Below are 27,577 nucleotides of genomic sequence, written 5' to 3'. Positions count from 1 at the left end.
AACATTGGGCGGTATACATCTGCCACAATGTTGATTTGCAGCAGAACCCCTGGGGACCACTAAAAGTTTCTTGTGGACCATCAGTTGTCTAAGGACCACTGGAATAGAGTTCCCCAGAGAGTTAATGAATTATGACATTTGAAAGCAAGAAAGAATTAGGCAGTAGAGGGTGTTATATTATGAATAAAGTAACTAATTCAGTCATTTTGTTTTCTTCCTCTTAGGATATTCTCAATATCACTAACCATATTCTGAATGAGTCTTCTTGGAGTCCAGTCTCCAGCTCCCACAATGCCGTTGGTCCCCAACTTTTGGAATGTTTGGAGAGAATTTTATCAAGGATGGTAATGTCTAATTCATCTTTCAATGTGTCCAAAGAAAATATTGACTTCACCTGTTTAGTTGCTCCCTGCAGTAACTTGACCAATCAGACAGCCTTGAAACTTCCATGTGGTAGTCTTGCATTATCTGCAGAAGACAGCAATCAAGACTTTGATCCTTCTTGTCTAGTCAACATTTTTTTACTGTCCTACAGGCAACTGAGCCTGGGATTTCCAGATAACTATGACAAAGACCTGGGTCCACTTAGAGTGGACAGCAACATCCTAACTAATGTCATGTTGCTTGGAAATGAAAGCTACAACAACCCTAATGTCAACTTGAGATTCCAATGTAACAGCAGAGACTGTGACCAGACAGCCACATGTGCATTTTGGAATTTTTCCACGGACAGTTGGTCTTCTGATGGGTGCACCACTGAAGTCGTGGATGGTGTGACCAGCTGTGTTTGCCAGCATCTTACATCATTTTCTGTGTTGATGGCAAAATTCATACCAGAAAGCCTACTAAACTCCCCCATACTTGACTACATCACAATCACAGGTCTTGCCATTTCTATAGCATCTCTTCTTCTTTGTATTGCATTCCAGGTTTATGTAATGAGGGTTCCAATGAACCTTGTAGCTTACTACCGACACACGGCCATCCTCAATGTCTCCATATTCCTGCTACTAAGTAATTTATCATTTATAGCCACAAGTTATGTCAGACCACAAGAGCACATAAGGCTTTGTGCTGGGTTAACTTTCTGTACTCATTTTTCTCTGATGGCATTTTTTTGTTGGACCTTGGTCCAAAGTATCTTCTTATTCTGCCGTTTGGTGTTTGTATTCCACCACATAACCAAGAAGGAATTTATGAGCCTTTCCATTGGTCTAGGGTATATATGTCCAAGTGTGATAGCTGTATGGACCTTCCTTTACTACACACCTACCAATGATTACAATAAGGACAATGTTTGTTGGCTCAGCAGTGGCTCTGGGGCATCAATGGCTTTCACTATACCCACCATTGTTACCATTTCTGGAAATTTCTTAGTGCTTCTTGTGGTGATCCGTAAGCTACTCAGACCATCCATTTCTGAAGGCAACAGTGAGGATGAGGAAGTTATTAAGAAGCTTTTGAAGGCCATTTTATTCTGCACCCCACAGTTTGGATTGACCTGGGCTGTTGGCATCCCTTTACTGTCTGATGGGAGTGTAATAGCTTTACATTATCTCTTCGTCTTGCTCAACCCACTCCAAGTAAGTGATGAATAGATAGGCAAGTTAGTGAATTTTTGCAGCTGACCAATTAGTGAATTACCCAATACATCCTATTTACTAACAGTTGCAGCAAATGCTTCCACATTCTATAATGATGTTATAGGCAATTAGAGTTCTGAACTGCATTATGAATTTTTCAAAACTCCAAATTCTAACTCAGACTAAAATATTCTATGGAGTCGCTGTTGGGCCTAGTTTTTTTTCAGATACATTTTTCAAGGATGAAATAATGAATTATTCTTAAAACTTTGCAGGATATTGACATATTGCAGAAAGATCTTGACTGAATGGCAAAATCGGCAGTTAAAGGGTACAATTATTGTTATAGTAAGGTTATGCACATAAGCCAGGAGTATAGCTTTTCCCCCAAACCATTACATGGAAAAAAGGCAAAAAAGGGCTGGGGAAGGAGATGGGAACACTAGTTAATAACAGGCATCACAGCAACATTTAATGCCAATCAGCACCTGCAAAAGCAAATAAAATTTGGTATATACCGGTATAAAGGAAATAAAAACACCTATTATTAGGACAACATTGCCTTTATAGAAATCACTTGTAAGCACACATCTGATATAACAGTCCAGATTTAAGCTCAACATTGTAAAATGAACATAGAAATTTTGAAGATAAATTATAAAATAATTTCCAAAAGTTTTTTTTAGAGGCTTTAGATTCTAAAATCTGGATTCTAAACCACTGTTAGTATAAGGTTAAGGGCTTGATCATTAAATAATATAGATGTCATTTAATGACTATTAAAAAATGTGTAAACTCTCATTCAGGGGGATTTTCCTTCACTTCCTGTGCCAGGGAAACAATAGGAAGTAGGATTCTCTCCAAAATGGGGGCACCCTTTCACTAAAATTCCCATTACTTTCTTTACTGGAAACAATGGTCACCAGGACAAAAGAGAGGCTGAATCTCCCCAATGGGGTCACAGACAGCAACAGAAGCCTGAAAGAGGTTTTAGCATTTCCTAATTTAATCCAGAACTAAAAATAAATTGTCTTTCATACACTTTAGCTCTGATTGTGAAGAGGAAACAAGGCCTATTTAATGATATTCATGATGGTGGAGTTTGTGAGGGCCTTTCCTGTTCTGCAAAGATCTGTGCTAAAAGGTTGTATCGGAGAAGACTTGGACCATGTTGGCAATGTAGAGGGATGTATTTTGTGTGAGAACACACATAAGGGTCAACAAGAAGAGTGGGACAAGAGCAGGAGATGTCATTTGCAATGTGTTGGGATGATGGAGAGGAAAGAAACTGGTCATGGAAGTGAAAATATGTCTGTCAGTCAAAGAAGGGTAGTTACTGGTCTGCAAGTTTTGGAGGAGAATTTAGGGGAGCAATATGATGACAGAGAGGGACAATTATCGATATGATAACATGGAGGGACAATGGCCCATATGATGACAGAGAAAGACCATGACCCATACGATGACAGGGATGGAGTTATACTATATCCTGCTACCTTGTGCCACCCAACCCCCACCACCCCACAACCAACACTCCCTCTTTGTGAATTGCAAATGTACTGAGCATCATGGTCTACTGTACATAGCAGACAAAACTGTCTACAATGTATAGCGGTCAGCAGAGAATGCTATATAGTGCATGTTGAATTTGATATGGGGGCCTTAAGTGTGGCCCCTGACATCATCAAAGGGCCACACATAAAATTCAGTGAATGTTTTTTTTATCAGAGACAGTGGATATACAACGGGATATAGTCATAGACTATGTCAAAAGTAAAAGAGATGGTCAAAGACTTTAGACATGATACAAGAGATGTTCAGAGCCTGTGGACATGCTGCAGGAGACTGTCAGAGACTGTGAACATGATATAGGACAGGGGTCTCCAAACTTTCTAAATAAAGGACCAGTTTACTGTCCTTCAGACTTAAAGGGGGCTGGACTGTGGCCATTGGGAGTAGAAAAGGTCCCAACATCAGTAAGAAGAAACAATACCCCATGGTGTTAGTGGGAGAAATAGTGCCCCATTGTTTGTGTCAATGGAAGGAATTGTGCCTCATCGTTGATGTCATTGAGAGGAAGTGTGCCCTATTATTGGTGTCATTGGGATTAATTGTGGCCCATCCTTGGTGTCAATGGGGGGAATTATGTCCCATTGTTGGTATCAGTGGATGAGAATCTGGCCCTCCAGGCCGCAGTTTGGAGACCACTGATATAGGAGTTGATGGAAACTTGGGACATGCTTCACAAGACAGTCATAGACTGAGAAATATTACATGAGTCTGCTAGAAATGACTACTATAATAGGACAAAAGGGAAAACACAGATTAGTATCTGCAGGGGCCCACAAAGCTGCACAAAAAAGTGATAAAGGTTGGGCACCAAGGGTGCACAGGGTGTGGCAGCCAGAGTATGTCTGATGCAGCTGTGTAGAGTATGTGTAGAGTATGTAACATACAGCATACAATGCAAAGTGGTTTAGAGTATGTAATAAACAGCATGACATATAGAGTAGTTGTCCCTAATGAAAGCCCCCTTACGTTGGTCAACATTACATCAAAAGTCAACGTTAATACCATGTCACATTGGTGGTTAGTGATGAAGTGCCTCCTTACATTTTGGCCTGTGGAAGGCACACTTTTGGTCGCAGGGAGTAGTGAGCAACAAGAGGACCGAGCTCTGTGGGTATGACAAACGTTTACCGTGGCTGGTCACAGGGTAGAGTAAGCATCGAGTGGAATAAATTGAATGATGGATTTTTACACTTGTTGGTAACAGAGGAGAAAGCAGAACAAGAGCTAAAATAGTTACATCAACTGGTCATAAAGTGATTGGCAACTGGGGGGCCAAACGGGGTGAGAAAAATGAATAGTGAGACCGAGAGTGGGGTGAGAAAAATGAATAGTGTCAAACAGGGGCAAGAAGTAAATGCTCACCTTGAATGGACAAACCTTTGATACCCTTCTGGAGATAAAGTAAGATGAGGCCACTTTCATTCAGAATAAAGAGTCATGGGGTTGAAGTGTGACTGCATTATTTTTTAACAACCTTTCCTCTAATTTTACAGGGGTTTTTCATTTTTATCTTTGGCTGCCTGCTCGATAAAAAGGTATGTGACCTCACATTTAATGATTATCATATATGCTTGGAGTCGTAAAATCTGAATCTGTGGCCACTTAAGAGTAGCTTATCCCTCTCGGATCACCGACATTAAGTGAATACTTTACCTCTTAAATATACTAGACCTATTCCTCTATAGTGTGTATTAGCATCAATCCAAAGCACCTTGTTGTGTGGTTACTCTTTGATCTCTCTTCCCTTTTCTATTTGCATGAGTCACTTCTCGACATGAAGCCATCCTGGCAATCCAGCACCTAGCATGAGTTTGACATACTCAGCTGTGCATATTTCCCTATAATTCTGTGTAGAAGGGGATGAGTCTGAGATTACACTCAGCTATTCTCTCGTCTAGTGCAGGAATTTCAGATCGTGTGCACACAAGTCTGACGCACAAAAGTTCACGCATGCTCAGAATCAAGCAGAAGGAGCCGCACAGGCTATTGAACTTCCATTTTCTTGGAAGTCGTACGTCTTGTACGTCATCACGTTCCCACGTTTGTAATTGTTGGCCAAAATTTGTGTGAACGTGTGTATGCAAGACAAGTTGGAGCCACAACCTTTGATCAAAATTCCACCGCTTTGTTGTCGGAAAGTCCGATCGTGTGTACGGGGCATAAGAATTGTAAGAGTTTACAGCCACTTTAATACTTTCATACTGTATCCCCCAAGTCCAGACTTGTGTGGGTGCTTCAGCCCTCCTTGGTGACTGGAGGCAAAGCCCACTTAAAAGAGAAGTATGGGATTTGGCTTTTTATCAAGAATCATACTTACCTAGGTGGATGCAGCATTGGTCCGATGTTACATCTGTCCCCCGTCACCTCTATGACTGAGAACCCAGCAATCAAACACCGCTGATCGCTTGGTTCTCAGAGCCCCCCAAGCTTTCTCCTCTGCTCCCCCCCCCCTTTAATGGTATGTACTCCAGAATTATGTGGCACATGTGTAAGGCCTTGTGTCAAGTCATCAGTACAAAACCTAGTTACCCATAGTGACTAAAGCCCTTACAAATCACAGGTCTGTAAGAATGTTGGGAGACTTACAGCTTGCAGTGAAACAAGAAAATAAACTATGAAGGGGTCCTTTGATGAAAAAAAAGAAAATAGTCCTGATAGGAGATAATCAGCACTTTTTTGGCATGCATCCAATTGCAATGAACTAGCTAATTTCACATTGGACATACCCATTCTCTTAATACTGTCCGTGATTCCACACGAATTGTAATGCCCCATACACACGGTTGAAAATTCCGACTGAAAAGTCCGATCGGATTATGTTGTCGGAAAATCCGATCATGTGTGGGCTCTTTCGGACTTTTTCTGTCAGAATTTCCGACGGAAAAAGCTTGAGAGCTGGATCTAAAATTTTCCCACAACAAAATCCGATCTAACTTTTTCCGATCGTGTGTAGTGAATTCCGACACACACGCATGCTCAGAAAAAATTTGGAGACGAAAGCTATTGGCTACTGGCCTCTACGTAGTCCCATCGTATGATTTGTACGTCACCTCGTTCTGAATGATTGGATTTTCTGAAAACTTTATGCGACCGTGTGTATGCAAGACAAATTTCGGCCAAAATCCGTCTGAAAAAATCCAACGGATTTTGTGGTCGGAATGTCTGACCGTGTGTATGGGACATTAGTCAAACTATTTTCTCTTCGTTTTGGTTAATCTTTGGAAGAATTATAACCCCTGTCAGGTTTTTACTGCTATCAAGGGCTCCCTCTACTTCTACACTTTAACATCTATTATGATGATGTAATAATACAATCATGATTCAGAACTAGATGAATGAGGTTAGCTATGGATAACTCCATTATTTTATTTAATATTGGTATTTAGGGATGAGCCGAACACCCCCCTGTTCGGTTCGCACCAGAACCTGCGAACAGACCTAAACTTTGTGTGAACTTTAGAACCCTATTAAAGTCTATGGGACTCGAACGTTCACAATCTAAAGTGCTAATTTTAAAGGCTAATATGCAAGTTACTGTCCTAAAAAATGTTTGGGGACCTGGGTCCTGCCCCAGGGGACATGGATCAATGCAAAAAAAAGTTTTAAAAACGGCAGTTTTTTCAGGAGCAGTGATTTTAATAATGATTAAAGTGAAACAATAAAAGTGTAATATTCCTTTAAATGTGGTACCTGGGGGGTGTCTATAGTATGCCTGTGAAGGGACGCATGTTTCTGGTGCTTAGAACTGTCCCTGCACAAAGTGTCATTTGTGCAGGAAAAAAAGTCTTTTAAAATCACTTGCGGCTAAATTGTCGGCTCCCCGTAATACAGAGAACACTCAATGAGTGTTCTCTGTATTAGCCGACAATTCATTCATTCATTCATTGATAAAAAAATTTTTAAAATAGCGTGGGGGTTCCCCTAAATTCAACTACCAGGCCCTTCAGGTCTGCTATGGATATTAAGGGGAACCCCGCATCAAATTAAAAAAAAAATTGACGTGGGGGTCCCCCTAAAAATTCATACCAGACCCTTTATCCGAGCACGCAACCTGGCCGGCCGCAGGAAAAGAGGGGGGGTGAGAGAGCAGCCCCCCTCCTTCCTGAACCATACCAGGCCACATGCCCTCAACATTGGGAGGATGCTTTGGGGATCTGTGACCCCTCAAAGCACCTTGTCCCCATGTTGATGAGGACAAGGGCCTCATCCCCACAACCCTGAGCGGTGGTTGTGGGGGTCTGCGGGCGGGGGGCTTATCAGAATCTGGATGCCCCCTTTAACAAGGGAACCCCCAGATTCCGCCCCCCTCCCTGTTTGAAATGGTAAGGGGGTACAAAAATACCCCTACCATTTCACAAAGAAAGTGTAAAAATTGTTAAATAAGACAAACACACTTTTGAAAAATTCCTTTATAAAAAAATAAAAATAAAATAAAAAAAAGATTCCAGCGGTGGTAATCCACTCTTGCTATCCAGCGATGGATGATCATATCCAGCGACGGGGGATCTCTCAGTCCAGAGCTGTCCATACATCCGTCTTCTGTCTCCACTCCGGAGACACCGTATGGGTGACACCGCCCTCTCTGATGTAACGCAGGTACATCATTCTGATAAGATTCAGGGTCCAGATTCTGATAAGCCCCCCACTCGCAGACCCCCACAACCGGTGGTTGTGGGGATGAGGCCCTTGTCCCCATCAACATGGGGACATGGTGCTTTGAGGGGTCACAGACCCCCAAAGCATCCTCCCAATGTTGAGGGCATGTGGCCTGGTACGGTTCAGGAGGGAGGGGGGGCCGCTCTCTTGTCCCCCCTCTTTTCCTGAGGCCGGCCAGGTCTGGCATGGATTTTTAGGGGGACCCCCACGTAATTTTTTTTTTTAATTTGATGAGGGGTTCCCCTTAATATCCATACCAGACTTGAAGGGTCTGGTATTGATATTTAGGGGGACCCCCCACGTAATTTTTTTTTTTTTTGACACGGGGTTCCCCTTAATATCCATATCAGACCTGAAGGGCCTGGTAATTGAATTTAGGGGAACCCCCACGCTTTTTTTTTTTTTTTTTATCAATGAATGAATGAATTGTCGGCTAATACAGAGAACACTCATTGAGTGTTCTCTGTATTACGGGAGCCGACAATATAGCCGCAAGTGATTTTAAAAGACTTTTTCTCCTGCACAAATGACACTTTGTGCAGGGGCAGTTCTAAGCACCAGAAACATGCGCCCCTTCACAGGCATACTACAGACACCCCCCAGGTACCACATTTAAAGGAATATTACACTTTAATTAACGGCCGTTTTTAAAACTTTTTTTTGCATTGATGCATGTCCCCTGGGGCAGGACCCAGGTCCCAAAACACTTTTTAGGACAGTAACCTGCATATTACCCTTTAAAATTAGCACGTTAGATTTCTCCCATAGACTTGTATAGGGTGTTCCCGGCTTTTCGAATTTGCCGTGAACAGCCCAAATTGTTCACTGTTCGTTGAACAGGCGAACAGGCAATGTTCGAGTCGAACATGAGTTCGACTCGAACTCGAAGCTCATCCCTATTGGTATTCATATAGCACTGACATTCACATCAGCCCCTACCCCAAGGAACTTACGATCGAAGGTCTCTAACTCACATTCATACATACACATACTATGGACAATTTAGACAGGAGCCAATTAACTGACCAGCTAGTCTTTGGAGTGTGGGAGGCAACTGGAATTCCCGGAGGAAACCCAAGCAGACATAGGGAGAACATGCAAACCCCATGCAGGTAGTGCCAAGGTTGGGATTTGCACCAATGACCCTAGTGCTGCTAGATGGAAATGCTAACCATTTAGCCACTATGCTGCCCATATACCTACATGATAAAAGCAAGCATATTTAAGGTATTAATAGAAAACCTATTTTATTGTTGCAGGTGATGGATATGGTGAAGAAACGGATATATAAGACCTCGATCTTCAGCAGCACTGTAAGTCATTTTTAATATCGTCAACTGATATGGACAGTTTAAATCAAATATAAAGCTGGCCTAACACAGGTAGGTTTTTATTTGAGTTTAATCTGTTTTTTTTTTTTTGATCAATACGTTTTTATTGAGTTTCAAGCAAATACAAAAGACTGACTTAGTTAAAATTTTCAAAACCTAAGTAAAGAGATACGTTCTCCAAAATACATTAACCATATTCATGAATAGAATACATTCAGAATAGTAATTAATCACACATCTCTTACTAACGCAGGTATAGGAGATCAGTCCATACAACTATCAAAGGTAAATTAGGGTATATAAACCTAGGGGAAATAAAACAAAGTATTGTTCAATCTAAGTTTATTGAAGTTTTACATCAATACAAGAGAAACTAAATGTTCCCTAAAAAAATGTGAAAAGGACAAAGGGAATACATCCACAATGTACAATAAAAAAAAACTGAAAAAAGTATAAATAATATGCAAAGAAAATAAATAAATGTAGGTACACATCTTTGGGCCGGATGGGGTGGTATATAATCCTAAATATCCAGACATTGAGGGCAATAAGCTTAAGGCATAATGGAACAAACATAAGTGCAGATCACAGATGATAAACCAGTGCAAAGGTGGTGCCCCATCACACAAATGATACACTGCCTAGAACAGGGATATGCAATTAGCGGACCTCCAGCTGTTACAAAACTACAAGTCCCATCATGCCTCTCCCTCTGGGTTTCATGCTTGTGGCTGTCAGAGTCTTGCTATGCCTCATGGGACTTGTAGTTCTGCAACAGCTAGAGGTCCGCTAATTGCATATACCTGGCCTAAAAGATCAACACATTATTGCAGCTTCTATATCTAAAAGAAAGGATGAGAATATCATGCATTAACTGGCCACCCTGATCCATAGTACAAAACTAAACAAAAAAGAGGGGGGGGGGGGGGTAGTGAAAAAGATGGAAGATGGGAAAGGGGGAGAAGGAAGGGGAAGGCAACACTGGCCAAAGGAAGGAACCCAATAAAGATCCACCAAGAAGGGTAGACAAAATAGACATTACCCGAAAAGAAGGTCTTGTAGGATTCTCTATACACATTCCACATTCTAAACATGTTGCCAAGTCTGGTGGCAATGTTCGCGCGTACACAATTTTTGTGCCAGAAGTGACTCCATGCGTTCAATGGGATCCATCTCCTCTACTCACTCTGAGAGAGTCAGGACACGTGTCGGTCACCAATGGCGGGGAATAACCAACTGAATGGCAGTCAAGTAGTGTCATAGGATACCACAGTTGAACGAACCAGGTAGAACGGAGAGCAGAACCACTTTAGGCATGTTAACGACAGCCCTATCCATGACAGTAGTGTAGATGCGTAAAACAATATCCCAGAAAGCTTGAATGGGCGGACATTCCCACCCAATGTGTAGTAAGAAACTAGTACCCATATGTCAGTGCCAACAGCGGTCAAAGACCATTGGATAAATCCTATGAAGCAAAGTAGGGTACCAGTACCACCTAGTGAGCGGTTTAAAGTTGGTCGCTTGTGGGGATAAGCGACGTGAAAGATTTCTTACAGTCATTATCCAACAACTAAGTGCCAAGGTCTGTGGCCCATTTGGTTGTGTACTCCAGGAGTGCATGTTGAATCTTGGAGAAGAGGACCTTATAAACCACTGAAAGCGTATGCATGGGTGGAGAATCCTAAAGAAGTAGGGGATCAAACTAATCCGTATCTCTGGATAACTTTTTCTTATGAGGGAGAGAATGGAAGAAGGAATACATTTGTCTATATTCCATCTATTGGCTAAAGGATGCTCGACTCAACACGGGGGAAGGGCTGAAAAGGAGAAAGTTTACCTCTGTGGAGTATTTTTACCAATCTCCTGTGTGCTTGTTTATTCCATACAAGGAAGTGTTGTCTTGTCAAAGCCAGGGAAAACTGTCTTAAAACTGGCTTAAATCAATAATATATGATAAATATACAATATACAAATATAATATAATCATTTTAAAATCCAGATTATAACAGAAAAAAAGATCATCCATAATACAAAAGATAATATAATATTAAAAATATAATATAACACATACCATAACAAATAATCCATAATATAATGCAACAGAAAAAAAATATAATAGATACTATAATACTATAATTATGTTATATCTTTCCATGTGACAACACTGAAGAAATTACTCTTTGCTACAAAGTAGTGAGTGTACAGCTTGTATAACAGTGTAAATTTGCTGTCCCCTCAAAATAGCTCAACACACAGCCATTAATGTCTAAACCACTGGCAACAAAAGTGAGTACTAAGTAAAAATGTCCAAATTGGTCCCAAAGTGTCAATATTTTGTGTGGCCACCATTATTTTCCAGCACTGCCTTAATCCTCTTGGGCAGTGGCGGTGCATCCATTAGGGTGCACGGGTGCCACCCCCTCTCTTCTGCCACCCCCTCTAGCACCATTGCATGAATCTATCTATGGCTGCCGCTGCCACCCCCTATTCAGGTGCCTGGCCCCTTTTCGGGCGCAGGGCACCTGAATTATAGCGGTGAGGGGTTGTTTTGAATCACCTGATTAGAGCCATAGGCTCTAATAGGCATCAAAAATGGTGACCTGGCTGTGTATTAGAAAGTAAATGAATATTCACTTTCCTAAAACTAAGCCGCCTCTCCGCCAATCAGGTGTTCGGATCTGTTACCCGTCACCTAATTGGCTAAAACTACAGGCGCTGTGATTGGTCGCCAGGCGTCCAATCATAGCAGAGGACGGGAAGAGAAGAGGGGAGAAGACATCAAGGAGCTGTCCCACCGAGACTGGTAAGTGCAGACGGCGGGCCGGCGGGGGGCACACTGGCAGCATTTAATATGGTACAGTGGCTGGGTTTGATGGGGCACAGTGTGAGCAATTGGTGGGCACAGTGGCGGCAATTGATGGGCACATTGGCTGCATTTGATGGGCACAGTGGCTGCATTTGATGGGCACAGTGGCTGCATTTGATGCGCACAGTGGCGCAAATTGATAGGCACAGTGGCTGCATTTTATGGGGCACAGTGGCTGCGTTTGATGGCACATTGGCTCCGATTGATGGTACAGTGGCTGCGATTGATGGTGCAGTGAGGCTGCAATTGATCGGTTTTTTTTTTCTGAATTTTTCAGTTTGTTTGCACCCCCCAAAAATTTGGAGCACCAGCCGCCACTGCTCTTGGGCATGGAGTTCACCAGAGCTTCACAGGTTGCCGCTGGAGTTCTCTTCCATTCTTCCACTCCTCAATGATGACATCACGGAGCTGGGTAATGTTAGAGACCTACGCTCCTCCACCTTCCATTTGAGGATGCCCACTACCATGCTTGACTGTAGGCAAACACACTTTTCTTTGTACACCTCACCTGGTAGCCCCCACACATACTTGACACCATCTGAACCAAATATGTTTATCTTGGTCCCAGTAATCCATGTCCTTAGTCTGCTTCTCTTCAGCAAACTGTTTGCGGGCTTTCTTGAGCATCATCCTTCTGGTACGACAGCCATACAGACCAATTTGATGCAGTGGGCAGCGTATGGTCTGAGCACTGGCAGGCTGACCACCACCCCTTTAACCTCTGCAGCAATGCTGGCAGCACTCATGTGTCTATTTCTCAAAGACAACCTCTGGATATGATGCTGAGCATGTGCACTCAACTTCTTTGGTCGAGCATGGTGAGGCCTGTTCTGAGTGGAAACTGTCCTGTTAAATCTCTGTATGGTCTTGGCCACCGTGCTGCAGCTCAGTTAGTTTCAGGGTCTTGGCAATCTTCTTATAGCCTAGGCCATCTTTATGTAGAGCAAAAAAATTTTTTTTAAGATCCTCAGAGAGTTCTTTGCCATGAGGTGCCATGTTGAACTTCCAGTGACCAGCATGAGAAGAGAGCGAGAGCAATAACACCAAATTTGACACACCTGCTTCCCATTCACACCTGAGACCTTGTAACACTAACGAGTCACATGACACCGGGGAGGGAAAATGGCTAATTTGGACATTTTTACTTAGGAGTGTAAGCACTTTTGCTGCCAGTGGTTTACACATTAATGGCTGTGTGTTGAGTTAACTTGAGGGGACAGCAAATTTACACTGTTATACAAGCTGTACACTCAATACTTTACATTATAGCAAAGTGTCATTTCTTCAGTGTTGTCACATGAAAAGATATAATAAAATAGTTACAAAAATGTGAGGGATGCACTCACTTTTGTGAGATACTGTGTATATATGTGTATATATATATATATATATATATATATATGTATATATATATATATATATATATATATATATATATATATATATATATATATATATATGCTGTATACTGTATATACACAGCTCAAAAGCAATAAAGGAACACTTTTTAATCAGAGTATAGCAACTAAACTCCTGGGATATTGATCTGGTCAGTTAAGTAGCAGAGGGGGTTGTTAATTCGTTTCATCTGCTTTGGTGTTATTGAAATTAACTAATGGGTGCACTAGAGGGGCCACAATGAGACAACCTCCAAAACTAGTTTCGCATTTAGCTAGGGTCAGTGCCCTTACTGATAGCATGAGGCGATACCTGGACCCTATAGAGGTTGCACAGGCAGTCCAACGCCTGCAGGATGGCACACAGGGGCGGACTGACCATTCAGCCACTCGGGCACTGCCCGAGGGCCCAAGGCCACTAGGGGGCCCCATCAGGGTTGCCAGCCTCAGTAAAACCAGGGACAGTATGTAAAAATCTGTGTTTTTTTTACATCTGTCTCTGAAATGCCCCTTACTGACATCTTTTTGGTCTAAAAATCCAGAGATTATAGCTACCCCACCTCTCCAGTACCTTCTCAGCCAATATAAACATGTCTGTGTATAATGTGTGTACATGTATTGTATACTGTATGTGTGTGTTTTTGTATACTGTGTGGCCCCATAATCTCTGACTGCCTGGGGGCCCCATAATCTCCTATTGCCCGGGGGACTCATGAGTTGTCAGTCCGCTCCTGATGGCACATCAATACGTGCCATTGCCAGAAGGTTTGCTGTGTCTCCCAGGACAGTCTCAAGAGCATGGAGGAGATTTCAAGAGACAGACAGTTACTATAGGAGAGCTAGACAGGGCCGTAGAAGGTCCTTAACCCATCAGCAGTGCCGGTATCTGCTCCTTTGCGCATGGAGGAACAGGATGAGCACTGGCAGAGCTCTACAAAATGACCTCCAGCAGGCCACTGGTGTGAATGTCTCTGATCAAACATCTGGTCAGAAAAAGACTTCATGAGAGCTGCCTGAGGGCCCGACGTCCTCTAGTAGGCCCTGTGCTCACTACCCGACACTGTGGAGCTCAATTGGCATTTGCCATTGAAGCTGTGGAGAAAGTTATGCTGCCTGCGACATCATTCAGCATCACTGGTTTGGTGGTGGGTCAGTGATGTCTGGGGAGGCACATCCATGGAGGGATGCACAGACCTCTACAGGCTAGACAATGGCACCCTGACTCCCATTAAGTATCGGGATGAAATCCTTGGGTCATTTTTCAGACCCTACGCTGGTCCAGCTGGTCCTGGGTTCCTCCTGGCACACAACAATGCCCGGCCTCATGTAGCGAGAGTAGGCAGCCAGTTCCTGGAGGATGAAGGAATTGATACCATTGAATGGCCCCCACACTCGCTTGACCTAAATCCAATGGAACACCTCTGGGACATTATGTTTTAGTTCATCCGACGCTGCCAGGTTGCACCTCAGTCTGTTCAGGAGTTCAGTGATGCCCTGGTCCAGATCTGGGAGGAAATATCCCAGGACACCATCCATTGTCTCATTAGAAGCAAGCCCCGGCATTGCCAGGCATGCATACAAACACGTGGGGGCCATACAAATGAAATTTCAGCAAAATAGACTAGCTTGCTGCAACATTGTTTAACTTTGATTTTCAGGGTGTCTCTGAATTAAGCCCTCTGTAGGTTGATCATTTTTATTTCCATCAAACGATGTGGCATCCTTTTGTTCCTAACACATTACCCAGTCCATATCAGTATAGATATCCAGCGTGATATTTTTCCCCTTTGAGATCTGATGTGTTATCAAAGTGCTCCTTTAATTTTTTTTAGAAGCTATATATGTGTATATATATATATATATATATATATATATATATATATATATATATATATATATATATATATATATATATAAACTATATATATAAAATATAAAAAAAATTGCAATAAATAAATAGAAAAAAGTATATAATATAATACATATAATGTAGTATAAAACTACATAAATATTATAATAATATAACTAATTATAATACAGAAATTGCCTTCATGCCAAAATGCTAAGAAGATCCAGGTGAAGTTATATGCAAATCTTGATGCTTCCTGAGTTTAGTTCTGAATTTCCGGTGTCACACTTGGGAAGGCAGACCAGCCAAAATGGTTGTTTTTAGTTGGCCGCTCTTGGTGTTTGGACCATTATTATACAGTGGTTCACTTTATTGTGGTTGTCTGAAACACAGAATGGAATGTAGACTTTTGAGTTTGAATTTCCCAAGATGCTTGTATATTTCCATGTAGAATTGCATAGTTTTAATTCTCTTTTTCTTATCTGTAGGCGACAACTGTCAGTTCCTACTGAAGACCACGCCTGATGGTAAGAGGACAAAGGGTTACCCACCAATAAGTGGTATTTTGGTGGACTCTGAACTGGTCTCTGCTGGTTTCCTGTATATTATTGGATGTCCGGTGTAGAGCTTTCCCCAGCCTAGTTCCTGACTATGTCCCCGCTCATCTTGGAGTCTCACTTCTGCTGCCACAACAGACACATCTGGGTGTTGTGGCCGACCTCAATGCACTGTCTAATTGGGCAACTAAGTGGCAAATGAGGTTTAATGTTGATAAATGTAAAGTTATGCACTTGAGGGCCAAGAAAATGCTTGCATCATACATACTAGGGGGAGTACAACAGGGGGAATCCATAGTGGAGAAGGATCTGGGGGTTTTGGTATATCATAAGCTCAATCATAACATGCAATGCCAAGCTGCAGTTTCCAAAGCGAGCAAAGTCCTTTCTTGTATTAGGAGAGGTATGGACTCCAGAGAGAGAGATATAATTTTGCCCCTGTTCAAATCATTAGTAAGACCTCATCTGGAATATGCCGTTCAGTTTTGGGCACCAGTTCTCAAAAAGGATATCTGAGAACTGGAGAAAGTGTAGAGAAGGGCAACCAAACTGATAAGAGGCAAGGAGGAGGAGCTCAGCTATGAGTAAAGATTGGAGGAACTGAGTCTATTCCCTCTTGAGAAGAGGAGATTAAGATCAATATGTACAAATACATAAGTGGTCCTTATAGTGAACATATGGTTGAGTTATTCACTTTAAGGACATCACAGAGGACAAGGGGGCACTCTTTACATCTAAAGGAAAAAAAAGTTTAATCTTCAAATACGGAAAGGTTTCTTCACAGTAAGAGCTGTGAAAATGTGGAATACACTCCCTCAAGAGGTGGTTCTAGCAAGCTCAGTAGATTGCTTTAAAAAAGGCCTGGAATCTTTCCTAAATGTACATAAAATAACTGGGTACTAACATTTATAGGTAAAGTTGATTCAGGGAAATTCCAATTGCCTCTCGGGGGATCAAGAAGGAATTTTTTCCCCTGCTATAGCAAATTGGATCATGCTTTGCTGTTTTTTTTTTTTTACCTTCCTCTGGATCAACTGTGGGTATAGAATTGTGTATATGGGATTGTATTTTTATTTTATTTTTGGTTGAATTAGATGGACTTGTGTATTTTTTCATCCTATGTAACTATGTTGTCAGTCCTGCTGCATTTTTTTTGTAGATTATTACATGACAATGTCTTTGTATGTCACCATATTATAAACTATTGTCTAGTATAATTTTAATCCCAGCGAACAAGATAATTTCAGATTGATTTGTGATCTGTATAAGATTTTAATTTTCTCTTTTTTTACAGTGTTCAGAAATGTGGATATATGGAACATGGCTCCATCCTTAAAGAGGAGTTCCACCCCCCCAGCAAACATAATATAATATTAGGACACTTACCTGTCCTGGAATCCAGTGATCGCAGCACCCCAGCCGATGTTTCCATTGGCTGTCGGGTGCTGCCGCTGCCATTTGTAGTAAGCTAGGACAGGCACTCAAGTGCCAACTATACCTCCCTTTCTTCCCCCTCCTCTGTTCATAGAAGTCATACTATCACTTCTCACAATAAAAAAAACACTCTATGAATGGAGGAGGACCTTTCATTCATTCATTCATCCATCCTTCATTCATAGAGTGCCCTTTGTGGGAGCCGATAATACGACTTCTATGAATGAAGGAGAAAGACCTTTGATTCATCCAACCATCCTCCATTTATAGAGCAATTTGCAATATAGGAACCAATAGTATGACTTCTATGAATGAAGAAAGGGAAGAAAAGCTGGCAAAGTTGGTACTTGATGAGTGCTTGTCATAGGTGCAGCCACTGATATTAACTCCATCAGCACCAGAAGATCACCACCATGGGGGCATATGGGGGGGCAGAGAACTTTAGATTTTATTGGAAGGCAGCAGAAACCAGTAGACAAGATGCTGTATATTCATAGTAAGTAGAGATGAGCTTGGGCGTGTATGGACTAGGATCCCAACCCACATGTGTGAGCCTGCCAGGAAGCTGTCACCTCTGTGGGCAAATTGGGGGGATTTCCTTTCATTTCCTGTCCCAGAGACACAACAGGAAGTGGGAGGAAATCCTTCCAAGGTGAAGGAATATATGCATGTCCCCATTGGAAGGCTCCTACTCCTGTTCCGTTACTCAGTAATAATGGTAAACATGACAAATGGAAAGGGTGAATCATCCTGATGGAAGGCCTCTCAACCAAAAAAAAAAATTTTGCTTTTCATGAGAAAGATATGGTTATGACCATTCAGAGATTCCTCAATGATAGCGAATGGAAGGAACTAGGATAAGAATGGGAGAGAGGCACTGGGGGAGAGGGGGTCCATGACACTAAGGAAGATCTGTGCCAGAGGAGACTTCACAAGAACAAAGAAGGGACTTCACCTGGGGATGAAACTAAATCTACACTACGAGAGAACCTTGTTTTCTGTAATTGCTTGAAATAGTCCGGAGTCCTGTTTGTTACGGAAATCGTGAACTATAACCGAAGTTGAGTACGTTTATAGTGTATCTTTATCACATACAGACCATTGCCAATCGTCATTTCCTGGAAAGGTTACATAGCGTATGCATGTATGTATATTTTTAATACTCTATATGTCTTTTATTGTATTCCTACAATTGTAGGTAGTTTGTATTTACAGCATTCTTGTTTAGTAAAAGCACATTAATATACTAGAAGGGTTTCTGCTTCCTTGCTTTATCACAAAGTAACCTAATAAAGTCTGTTGGTTTATGGCTGGGGACCATAAAGTAGGTTTGAGCACAAGTAAAGGTAGTCTGGAACAGTCTACAGGTTCAGGGCTGGGGACCATAAAGTAGGTTTGAGCACAAGTAAAGGTAGTCTGGAACAGTCTACAGGTTCAGGGCTGGGGACCATGAAGTAGGTTTGAGCACAAGTAAAGGTAGTCTGGAACAGTCTACAGGTTCAAGACTGGGGACCATGAAGTAGGTTTGAGCACAAGTAAAGTAGTCTGGAACAGTCTACAGGTTTATGGCTGGAGACCATGAATTAGGTTTGAGCACAAGCAAAGGTAGTCAGGAACAGTCTACAGTTTACAGTTGGAGACCATGAAGTAGGTTGGAGCACAAATAAAGAGGTTCTAGCCACAATATCCTGGAACAAGACCAGTTCATAGCTGCAGCCTCTGGAACAGTAGTCAAACGTCCAGTCCAAATGTCTCCCAGAAAGCAAGCCCCCCCCCCCCCCCCCGCCACCCCACTCCTTTCAGCTCACAGATCCATTCCCTCATCAGGAAAAAGACAATCTCCTCAGAGCACCAGGCTATTTAACAGCATCCCAGTCACCTGCTGTGTAAACCTCCCCAGGGATTGGCTAGGCCCTGCTCAAAATTCAGGCTGGTTATTTGGTATTCTTCCTCCCTAAACTCCAGAAACGTCTTCTAGATGCAACGGTAAGTAATTAAACTCACAGCCTGTGAAGCCCTGAACAGACCAGACAAAACAATCATTGATCTCCTAGTAATAGAAGGAGCCAAAAACCAAATTGACCTAGACGTCTAACTGGGAGGGTACTACAATAGTAAACAAATGGATACAATGAAAGAATATCAGCAAACAAACTTTTAGGCTACATTCGCATGGATGTCTAAATTTCAAAGTTTAGCTGCATTTAGAACATTTTTCTAAAATGCAAAGTAATCATGTCATTCATACATAATGATTAGTGATGTTAAATTGCAGACAGTTTAGCTGCGTTGAGGAAAAGAGGGAAAAGTGCTGCATCCAGGGTCAACTATCTGCAGCTAAACCTGTGAACCGGCCCTTAATCTTCTCCTTTCAAGCAGACACGCAATGGTAGGCACCAGCTTTACTCTGCACTCCTTTTCAATTACACAGCTCTATCTCTTGTTCAGAAAACTACCAACACAGTGGAAGCAGAGGTGCCTGGGGTATAACATCCCCCCAAGAATGGGGCAATGAGAAAAAAATGCTGACGCACCTAAACTCAACAAACCACAACTATCTGCAGGAAATAGTTCAGTTTTTTTCAGTGCAGGTTACTGGCATTTAGATGCTGTCAGATACAAACATAGAGTACTCAAACCCCTTGTATACCACTTTGACAGCCCTCTTATCTATATGTTACATCCTGTGTGATTTGCAAAAAAACAGTACATCAGAACGACCACCAGAAGATTATGTGACCACTTGGGATCACCTGCCTAAAATGAATACACATAAGAATACGAATGTGGCCAAGCATTTTTTGGTCCATCATGGCCACGGAATCTTTGAGGGTCCAGGTCACTGAAATTTTAGATAAACCCTTGAGGAGGGAGATGTATATTGGATCTTAACACCCAAATCCCAAAGGCAATGAACCATAAACGGAAATTTAGAACAAATTTCCTTCCTTTCGTTCCATTTTTGATTTGATTTATTATTTCTTTCTCATGACACTTGATGTAGTCCACATGTGCAGGGGCTTTTGGTTATTTACATTTAAATTGAAGTTAAATGTTTTCTGTTTCTTTTAATTAAATTTTTCATTTTGATTTCTTGTTTTCATTTCATATTTGTTTTTATTATAATCAACAATAAAAATGTAGTTTTCCAGGAGGACGTTTAGTGGGGGCCTTGCATTGAGGAGTGAATTCGATTAACGTCCATGTATTGAGAAGTTGTATTTCACTTGTCTGATTCAACTGTGGTTTTGATAAAGTATGAAACCCGTGTGAATCGCGTCAGCCTTTCTTGCCCCCTGCCTATGTTTTGTTGTTTTTATCAAGTGTGAACAATAAAGCCAATTTTTGCATCGTGGGGGAGTGCAGCTATTCGTCTTTCTTGGTTCATTCTGATTCTACTGTACTTTATTATGTTATACGTAAGTATTTTTATATCATTTTTATAGGAAAATGTATTGAATTACAATATATTTATGTGATTGAGGAATGGTGGTTTCCTTGCGATCTATAATGCCGCGTACACACAATCGGAATTTTGGTCAGAAAAAGCTCTGATGGTTTTCCAGACAGAATTCCGACGGGATTTCGCTCAAGCATACACATGGTATGTATACACAGGGTCACACCAATTCCGACCGTCAAGAACGCAGTGATGTACAACATGTACGACAGGACTAGAAAAAGGAAGTTCAATAGCCAGTAGCCAATAGCTTCCATCTCGTAGTTGAATCTGAGCATGCGTGAGTTTTTTCGCGTCGGAATTGCATACACACGATCGTAAATTTGCGATAGAAACTTTTTCCGTCTGAAAAATTGAGAACCTGCTCTGAATCTTTTGCTGGCGGAAATTCAGCCAGCAAAATTCTGATGGAGCATACACACGGTCTCATTTTCCCGACGAAAAGCTCTCATCGGTCTTTTGCTGGCCAAAATTCCAACCGTGTGTACGCAGCATCAGAAAGTAAGATTTCACAGTGGTCTACAAAGGGTTCATTAAGACTTTTGAACTATGCGCTTACGAACGAGGGAGCTGTCAAAGGGGTATACAAGGCAGTGGCGGCTGGTGTTTTTTTTTTCTTTTGGGGGGGTTTCTAGCAAGTCGTCCCCCCCCGCACTTACCCCATCTAGGAAGATCTTAATGGACGGGCCACCCCTAATACAAGGGGTTCTCTGAGTTATTTAGTTAGTTACGGAATTCGTTTATTGTCGTTTCAGAATTTGTTTAGTTTTCCTTAAATTTAATTTAATTTCAGCTGTCAGTGGGGAAGCCCGCTGACAGCTGATGAGTCATCGATTGTTAAGGACACAGCAGCCGGCTATTTTTCACACAAGATTCAAATTGGTTGATCATTTTTCGACCAATATGAATGCCAATCGTTCTGAAAATGTGGCATTCGTTAGAAAATTAATAAGCTAAACTAATTTTAACAAATTTTCTTACTATTCATTGCTATTTTATTCAGTGATTCGGATACATCCGAATATCCGAATAACGAAAAATTTGTCTGAATTTGTATTTGGACCGAAACAAATTGCACATGTCTACTCCCCCTGCTCTCACCGATGACAGGAGCCGGTTCATTACAGTTGTAGGCTTCTACAATTGACTCTTTGGCAGCTCCAAAAGAAGAGAAAGAATGACTCACTGTAGAAAGTGCCTGATATCCATTTTTTCATAATTTTTTCAACTAAAAGATCAGTCCATCCAAGATGCACACACCTCAACGCGTTTCGCTCAGCAAGGAGCTTAATTGTAGGGTTACTCAGGCATAGGTTTTCAAGTGGTGCTTTATGTTTATAATTATTGAACTGTGCCAGCAAATCACAGTGGTCATGTGATCAGGAAGTCCATCCTGCCCCCCCCCCCCCTGACGTAAAGACCCAGTTAAAGGGGCATCGAGGCAAGGTGGGAAGTGGTTAAGGTGTATATCAAGAAAAAAAAATAGTTTTTTTTTGTTAGATTTGAATACAATAGGAAACAGTTACTGTATAACCGCTATTTCATTATCTACTGTGGAGGACTGGGGAAGGGAGAGGAGAGGAGAAAGGTGATTGGGAGAGAGAGAGGAGACAGAGGGGGGAGAGAGAGGAGAGGAGCAGGAGGAGTGGAGAGTGAAGGGAGAAAGAGAAGGTCAGAAGGAGAGTTGGGGGAGAAAGGGGAGAGGGCACAGGGAGGGAAGGGAAGAACAGAGGAAGAGGAGAGAGGGGAAGGGGAGAAGAGAGAGGGGCGGGAGGAGAGAGAGGGGGAGGGAGAGAAGGGAAAGAGGGAGAGGAGCGATAGAGAGGCAGAGGGGAGAGAAGCAGAAGGAGAGGAGAGAGAGGGGGAGGGAGGGAGGGAGGGAGAGAAGGTTGAGAGAGGGGGGGAGGAGCAGGGGGGAGGGAGAGAGGAGTGATAGAGAGGCAGAGGGGAGAGGAGAGAGGGGAGGGAGGGAGAGAATGGTGAGAGAGAGGCAGAGAGGAGCAGGGAGAGAGGAGCGATTGAGAGGCAGAGGGGAGAGGAGCAGTGGGGGAGGAGGAGGGAGAGAAGGGTGAAAGAGAAAGGCAGAGAGGAGCAGGGGGAGGTAGAGAGGGGTGATAGAGAGGCAGAGGGGAGAGGAGAGAGGGGAGGGAGGGAGAGAATGGTGAGAGAGAGGCAGAGAAGAGCAGGGAGAGAGGGGCGGTTGAGAGGCAGATGGGAGAGGAGCAGAAGGTGAGGTGAAAGAGGGAAGGGAGGGAGAGAATGGCGAGAGAGAGGCAGAAAGGAGCAGGGGGGAGGGGGAGGGAGAGAGGGGCAATAGAGAGGCAGAGTGGAGAGGAGCAGAAGGAGAAGGTGAGAGAGAGGCAGAGGGAGAAAGAAAGGGGAGAGGAGCAGAAGGAGAGGGGGAAGGGAGAGAGATGAAAGAGTGAGAGATTGATAGAGCAGGAGAGAGCAAGAGATAAAGAGAGGAGAGGAGGAGGACCGAAGGGGTAGGAGAGGAAAGAGAATGGGGGGGAGGAAGAAAGGGGGAAGAGAGAGAGGGAGGGGAAAGGGGAAGAGCTAGAAAGAAGGAGAATAAGGGAGAAGGGAAAGAGAGAGAGGAGGACAAGGGAGAGTGGGAGGAGGGAGGGGAGAGGGGGAAGGTAGAGGGGAAGTGAAGTTATGCCGCGTACACACGATCGGATTTTCCAACGGGAAATGTTTGATGGGAGCTGTTTGTCGGAAATTCCGACCGTGTGTAGGCTCCATTGGACATTTTCCATCAGAATTTCCGACAAACAAAATTTGAGATATGGATCTCAAATTTTCCTACAAAAAAATCCATTGTCAGAAATTACGATCGTGTGTACACAATTGCAACGCACAAATTTCTACGCATGCTCGGAATCAAGCAGAAGAGCCACACTGGCTATTGAACTTCAATTTTCTTGGCTCGTCGTACGTCACTGCGTTCTTGACTTTTGGAATTTCCAAAAACACTGTGTGACTGTGTGTATGCAAGATAATCTTGAGCCAAATCCGTCAGAAAAAATCCCATGGATTTTGTTGTCGGAATGTGCGATCGTGTGTACGCGGCAATAGAGAAAGGGGGGGGGAGGGAAAATTAGGAGAAGAGAGGAGGGCGGGGGGGAGACAGCTAATTTTTAAATAAAATGTATTCCTATGTAACTCCTTGGTTTAAAAAAAGGGTCATGCACTTTCTTTGTGTGATGGCATGCGTAAAACACAGGCGGCATTGTAAAGCAGCCCATACATCTCAATGTGGATGGGAGAATCTCTCCCTCTAATGCCGCGTACACACGAGCGGAATTTTGGTCGGAAAAAACTCGGTCGGTCGGAATGATTTTCCCGATGGAATTCCAACGGTATTTCGCTCAAGCTGTCTTGCATACACACGATTACACCAAATTCCGACCGTTAAGAACGCTGTGACGTACAACATGTACGACGGGACTAGAAAAAGGAAGTTCAATAGCCAGTAGCCAATAGCTTCCATCTCGTAGTTGAATCTGAGCATGCGTCAGTTTGTCGGAATTGAATACACGCGATCGGAATTTCCGATAGAATGTTTTTCCGTCGGGAAAATTGAGAACATGCTCTCAAATTTTTGCTGGTGGGAATTCGGCCAGCTAAATTCTGATGAAGCCTAAACATGGTCACATTTTCCGATGAAAAGCTCTCATCTGTCCTTTGCTGGCCGAAATTCCGAACGTGTGTACGTGGCATAAGCCTTTGTATATTGACAGTGGGGAGGCTTTCCTGCCACTAGAATACACTGATGAGCTTTGCCGGCTATAGTCAACAGCACTGATTGTGCGGATATTTTCTAACAGGCTGGTTGTACAGAAGTCGATTGGTAGATCAACTTGAACAACCAGCCTGCCCATAAATGAAATTCACTACAAAAATGCCAAACAAAAGAAAGTGCACCAGCCTAGTGCATATCCTACAGCCTTTATTTAAGTTTAGGTTTGGCTCTGATGAAGAAGAGTTACCGTCGATACCCGTTAGCCATTAAAGGGTGCCGGTGAGGTCCCCCCTGCCCTTTGGAGTGTGCCAAGTCTAGGACTACAGGGCTATAGATGAGTAGCTAGATTAGTGATTTTAATTCACGTTTATGAGTATTATTCTTGTTAATCTTAAATAAATGCTGTGCGATAATTAAACAATTGTAGTGGCTTCAGGACATCCCCAGCACTAGAAGGGAACAGCAAGGCTTGAAGCATTCCCCAGAGATGTGGTGCCATCTTTACACCTGTACCAGGCTATCACACTTATGCGCAGGAGACATTCTGTCATTAATGGATCGAAATTTGGCTGGTCGCTGGTGAACCAGACAAATTTTGATCCATGTATGGCCAGCATAAGACTAAAGTGAGAGAGGTCAGGATTATGAAACCTGATCTTCATCTAATCCTTGGATGGGTGCCCACTGCTTCCTATTCAAAGTGCTGCACAGGGCCGACCATTTCCTCCATCCCGTCCTGACACAGTGTGGATCACTGAGAGCTCACCATGGGGTTCCAGTCATCGCTGCTCCTCCTGACATTGCTCCATGTCTGGTCCTGCTCCTCCAGGAATACGGTAAGTCCTATATTGCAATTTGAAATGTCTTTGTCTGACTTTGGTAAAGTGAATTTTGATGGGTGACTGCTTCGTAATTAGTGCTTTGCTCCCTGTTCTTGGGATGGAATCTGCAAATGAGCAATCACACTTAATGAATAAATACACATTTTAAGTAATAACTTGCTCTTAATTAGTTGTTTTTTATTGAGCTTTATAAAAGATAGCATGAGGGGCCTAATTACAAAACAAGGGTGTCTATAGCACAACGTTGATGGACCCCAAAAATGACACAACCCATGTCATTGATCTTAACATAATTACACTGATGCCGCTTACACATGGTCGGAATTTCCGACAACCAATGTTCGATGGAAGCTTGTTGTCGGAAATTCCGACCATGTGTAGGCTCCATCGCACATTTTGCGTCGGAATTTCCAACAACAAATGTTCAATGGAAGTTTGTTGTCGGAAATTCCGACCATGTGTAGGCTCCATCGGACATTTTCCATCGGAATTTCCAACAACAAATGTTCGATGGAAGCTTGTTGTCGTAAATTCCGACTGTGTGTAGGCTCCATCGGACATTTTCCATCGGAATTTCACACAAACAAAATTTGAGATCTGAATCTCAAATTTTCAGACAACAAAATCCATTTTCGGAAATTCTGATCGTATGTATACAATTCTGACGCACATAATTCCACGCATGCTCGGAGTCAAGCAGAAGAGCCGCACTGTCCATTGAACTTTAATTTTCTCGGCTCGTCGTACGTCACCGTGTTCTTGATTTTTGGAATTTCCAACAAGATTTGCGTGACAGTGTATATGCAAGTCAAGCTTGAGCCAACATTCGTCGGAAAAAAAACATGGATTTTGTTGTCGGAATGTGCGATCGTGTGTACGCAGCATTAAAGTGACACTGAACAATATCCTTATTCTCTAAAAATATTCCATACACATTCACTGCATAATGACCCTGTAACATATTTTTTGTGAAATCATTTCCCACTGTATTTTTCTGCCTCCTTATAATGTCTCCTTCTTCCCCTCACTTCCCTTTTGTTTTAACCACTTGCCCTCTGGGACGATTTTACCCCCATTCATGACCAGGTAATTTTTTGCTATTTAGCATGGCAAATGCGCGGTCATACAACACTGCGCCCATACAAAATTGATATCATTTTTTCTTTTGGTGGTATTTGATCACCACTGGGTTTTTATTTTTTTATTATATAAGCGGAAAAATACCTAACAGATTGAAAAAAGAAATAAAAAAAACATATCCTTTAAAAAAAAAGTAAATGACATTTCTTCATGAATTTAGGCCAAAATGTATTCTGCTACATATTTTTGGTAAAAAAAAGCCCAATGCGTATATTAATTGGCTTGCACCAAAGTTATAACATCTACAAACTATGGGATTTTTATTTATGTATTTTCTTGAATTCATTTCTTGTTAATCTTAAATAAACGCTGTGCGATCATTGCACAATTGTAGCATTGTTTTATTCTAGTAATGGAGGCAATCAGCCATTTATAGCGGGGCTGCGAAAGTATGGCAGACAATCTGACACTAACTGACACTTTTGGCACTTTGTGAGAACCGGTGACACTAATGCTCCGTACACACGGTCGGACTTTCCGATGGAAAATGTGCGATCGGAGTGTTGTTGGAAATTCCGATCATGTGTGGGCTCCATCTGACTTTTTCCATCGGGATTTCCAACACACAAAGTTTGAGATCTCGATCTAAAATTTTCCGACAACAAAATCCGATCGTTTAACTTCCGATTGTGTGTAGACAATTCTGACGCACAAAGTGCCACGCATGCTTAGAATAAATTAAGAGACTAAAGCTATTGGCTACTGGCCTCTTTATAGTCCCATCGTACGTGTTGTATGTCACCTCTTTCTGAACGATCGGAGTTTCCGACAACTTTGTGCGACCGTGTGTATGCAAGACAAGTTTGGGCCAAAATCCGTCAAAAAAAAATCGGACAGATTTTGTCGTCGGAATGTCCGACCGTGTGTATGGGGCATAATACAGTGATCAGTTCTAATAATATACACTGTCACTGTACTAATTCCCACTGGCTGGGAAGGGGTTAAACATCTAGGGGCAATCAAAGGGTTAACTGTGTGCCTAGCAGTGCTTGGTGCAGTCACTGTGAGCTGCTTTTACTAAGGGAAGTGCTGGTTTTTATTCCCTGCTTTGTAGGGAAACAAAAACCGGCATATCTCCACTGTCAGAAAAGTGTGCTGTGTCCTTTACATTGTTTTAGCTCTGTCCTGTCATCCTCTTCACC

At 42.4% G+C, this 27,577-nt stretch overlaps 1 protein-coding gene across 1 annotated transcript; it reads left to right on the top strand.

Moving 5' to 3' along the window:
- The first annotated feature begins 229 nt into the window (after positions 1-229).
- LOC143989121 (adhesion G-protein coupled receptor F3-like) lies at positions 230-18,878 on the top strand. The gene is made up of 5 exons (XM_077489146.1): positions 230-1,583; positions 4,649-4,690; positions 9,071-9,124; positions 15,746-15,784; positions 17,109-18,878. The coding sequence occupies exons 1-4, from the start codon at positions 342-344 to the stop codon at positions 15,767-15,769; spliced, it is 1,362 nt and encodes a 453-aa protein (XP_077345272.1). The 5' UTR covers positions 230-341; the 3' UTR covers positions 15,770-15,784; positions 17,109-18,878.
- The last annotated feature ends 8,699 nt before the right edge of the window (positions 18,879-27,577 follow it).

Source organism: Lithobates pipiens, unplaced genomic scaffold (genome assembly GCF_037356315.1).
Source record: "Lithobates pipiens isolate NorthernLeopardFrog02 unplaced genomic scaffold, aLitPip1_a1.2 Scaffold_18, whole genome shotgun sequence".
NCBI lineage: Eukaryota > Metazoa > Chordata > Amphibia > Anura > Ranidae > Lithobates > Lithobates pipiens.
The sequence above is the reverse complement of the archived record's forward strand: the minus strand, read 5'-3'. Positions and strand labels throughout refer to the sequence as shown.

Bases quoted from the DNA above. Each gene is read 5' to 3' on its own strand.
- LOC143989121 (XM_077489146.1), top strand. From the start codon at position 342: ATGGTAATGTCTAATTCATCTTTCAATGTGTCCAAAGAAAATATTGAC. The intron at 1,584-4,648 runs GTAAGTGATGAA...CTAATTTTACAG, and splicing joins TCTTGCTCAACCCACTCCAA to GGGTTTTTCATTTTTATCTT. The intron at 4,691-9,070 runs GTATGTGACCTC...TTATTGTTGCAG, and splicing joins GCTGCCTGCTCGATAAAAAG to GTGATGGATATGGTGAAGAA.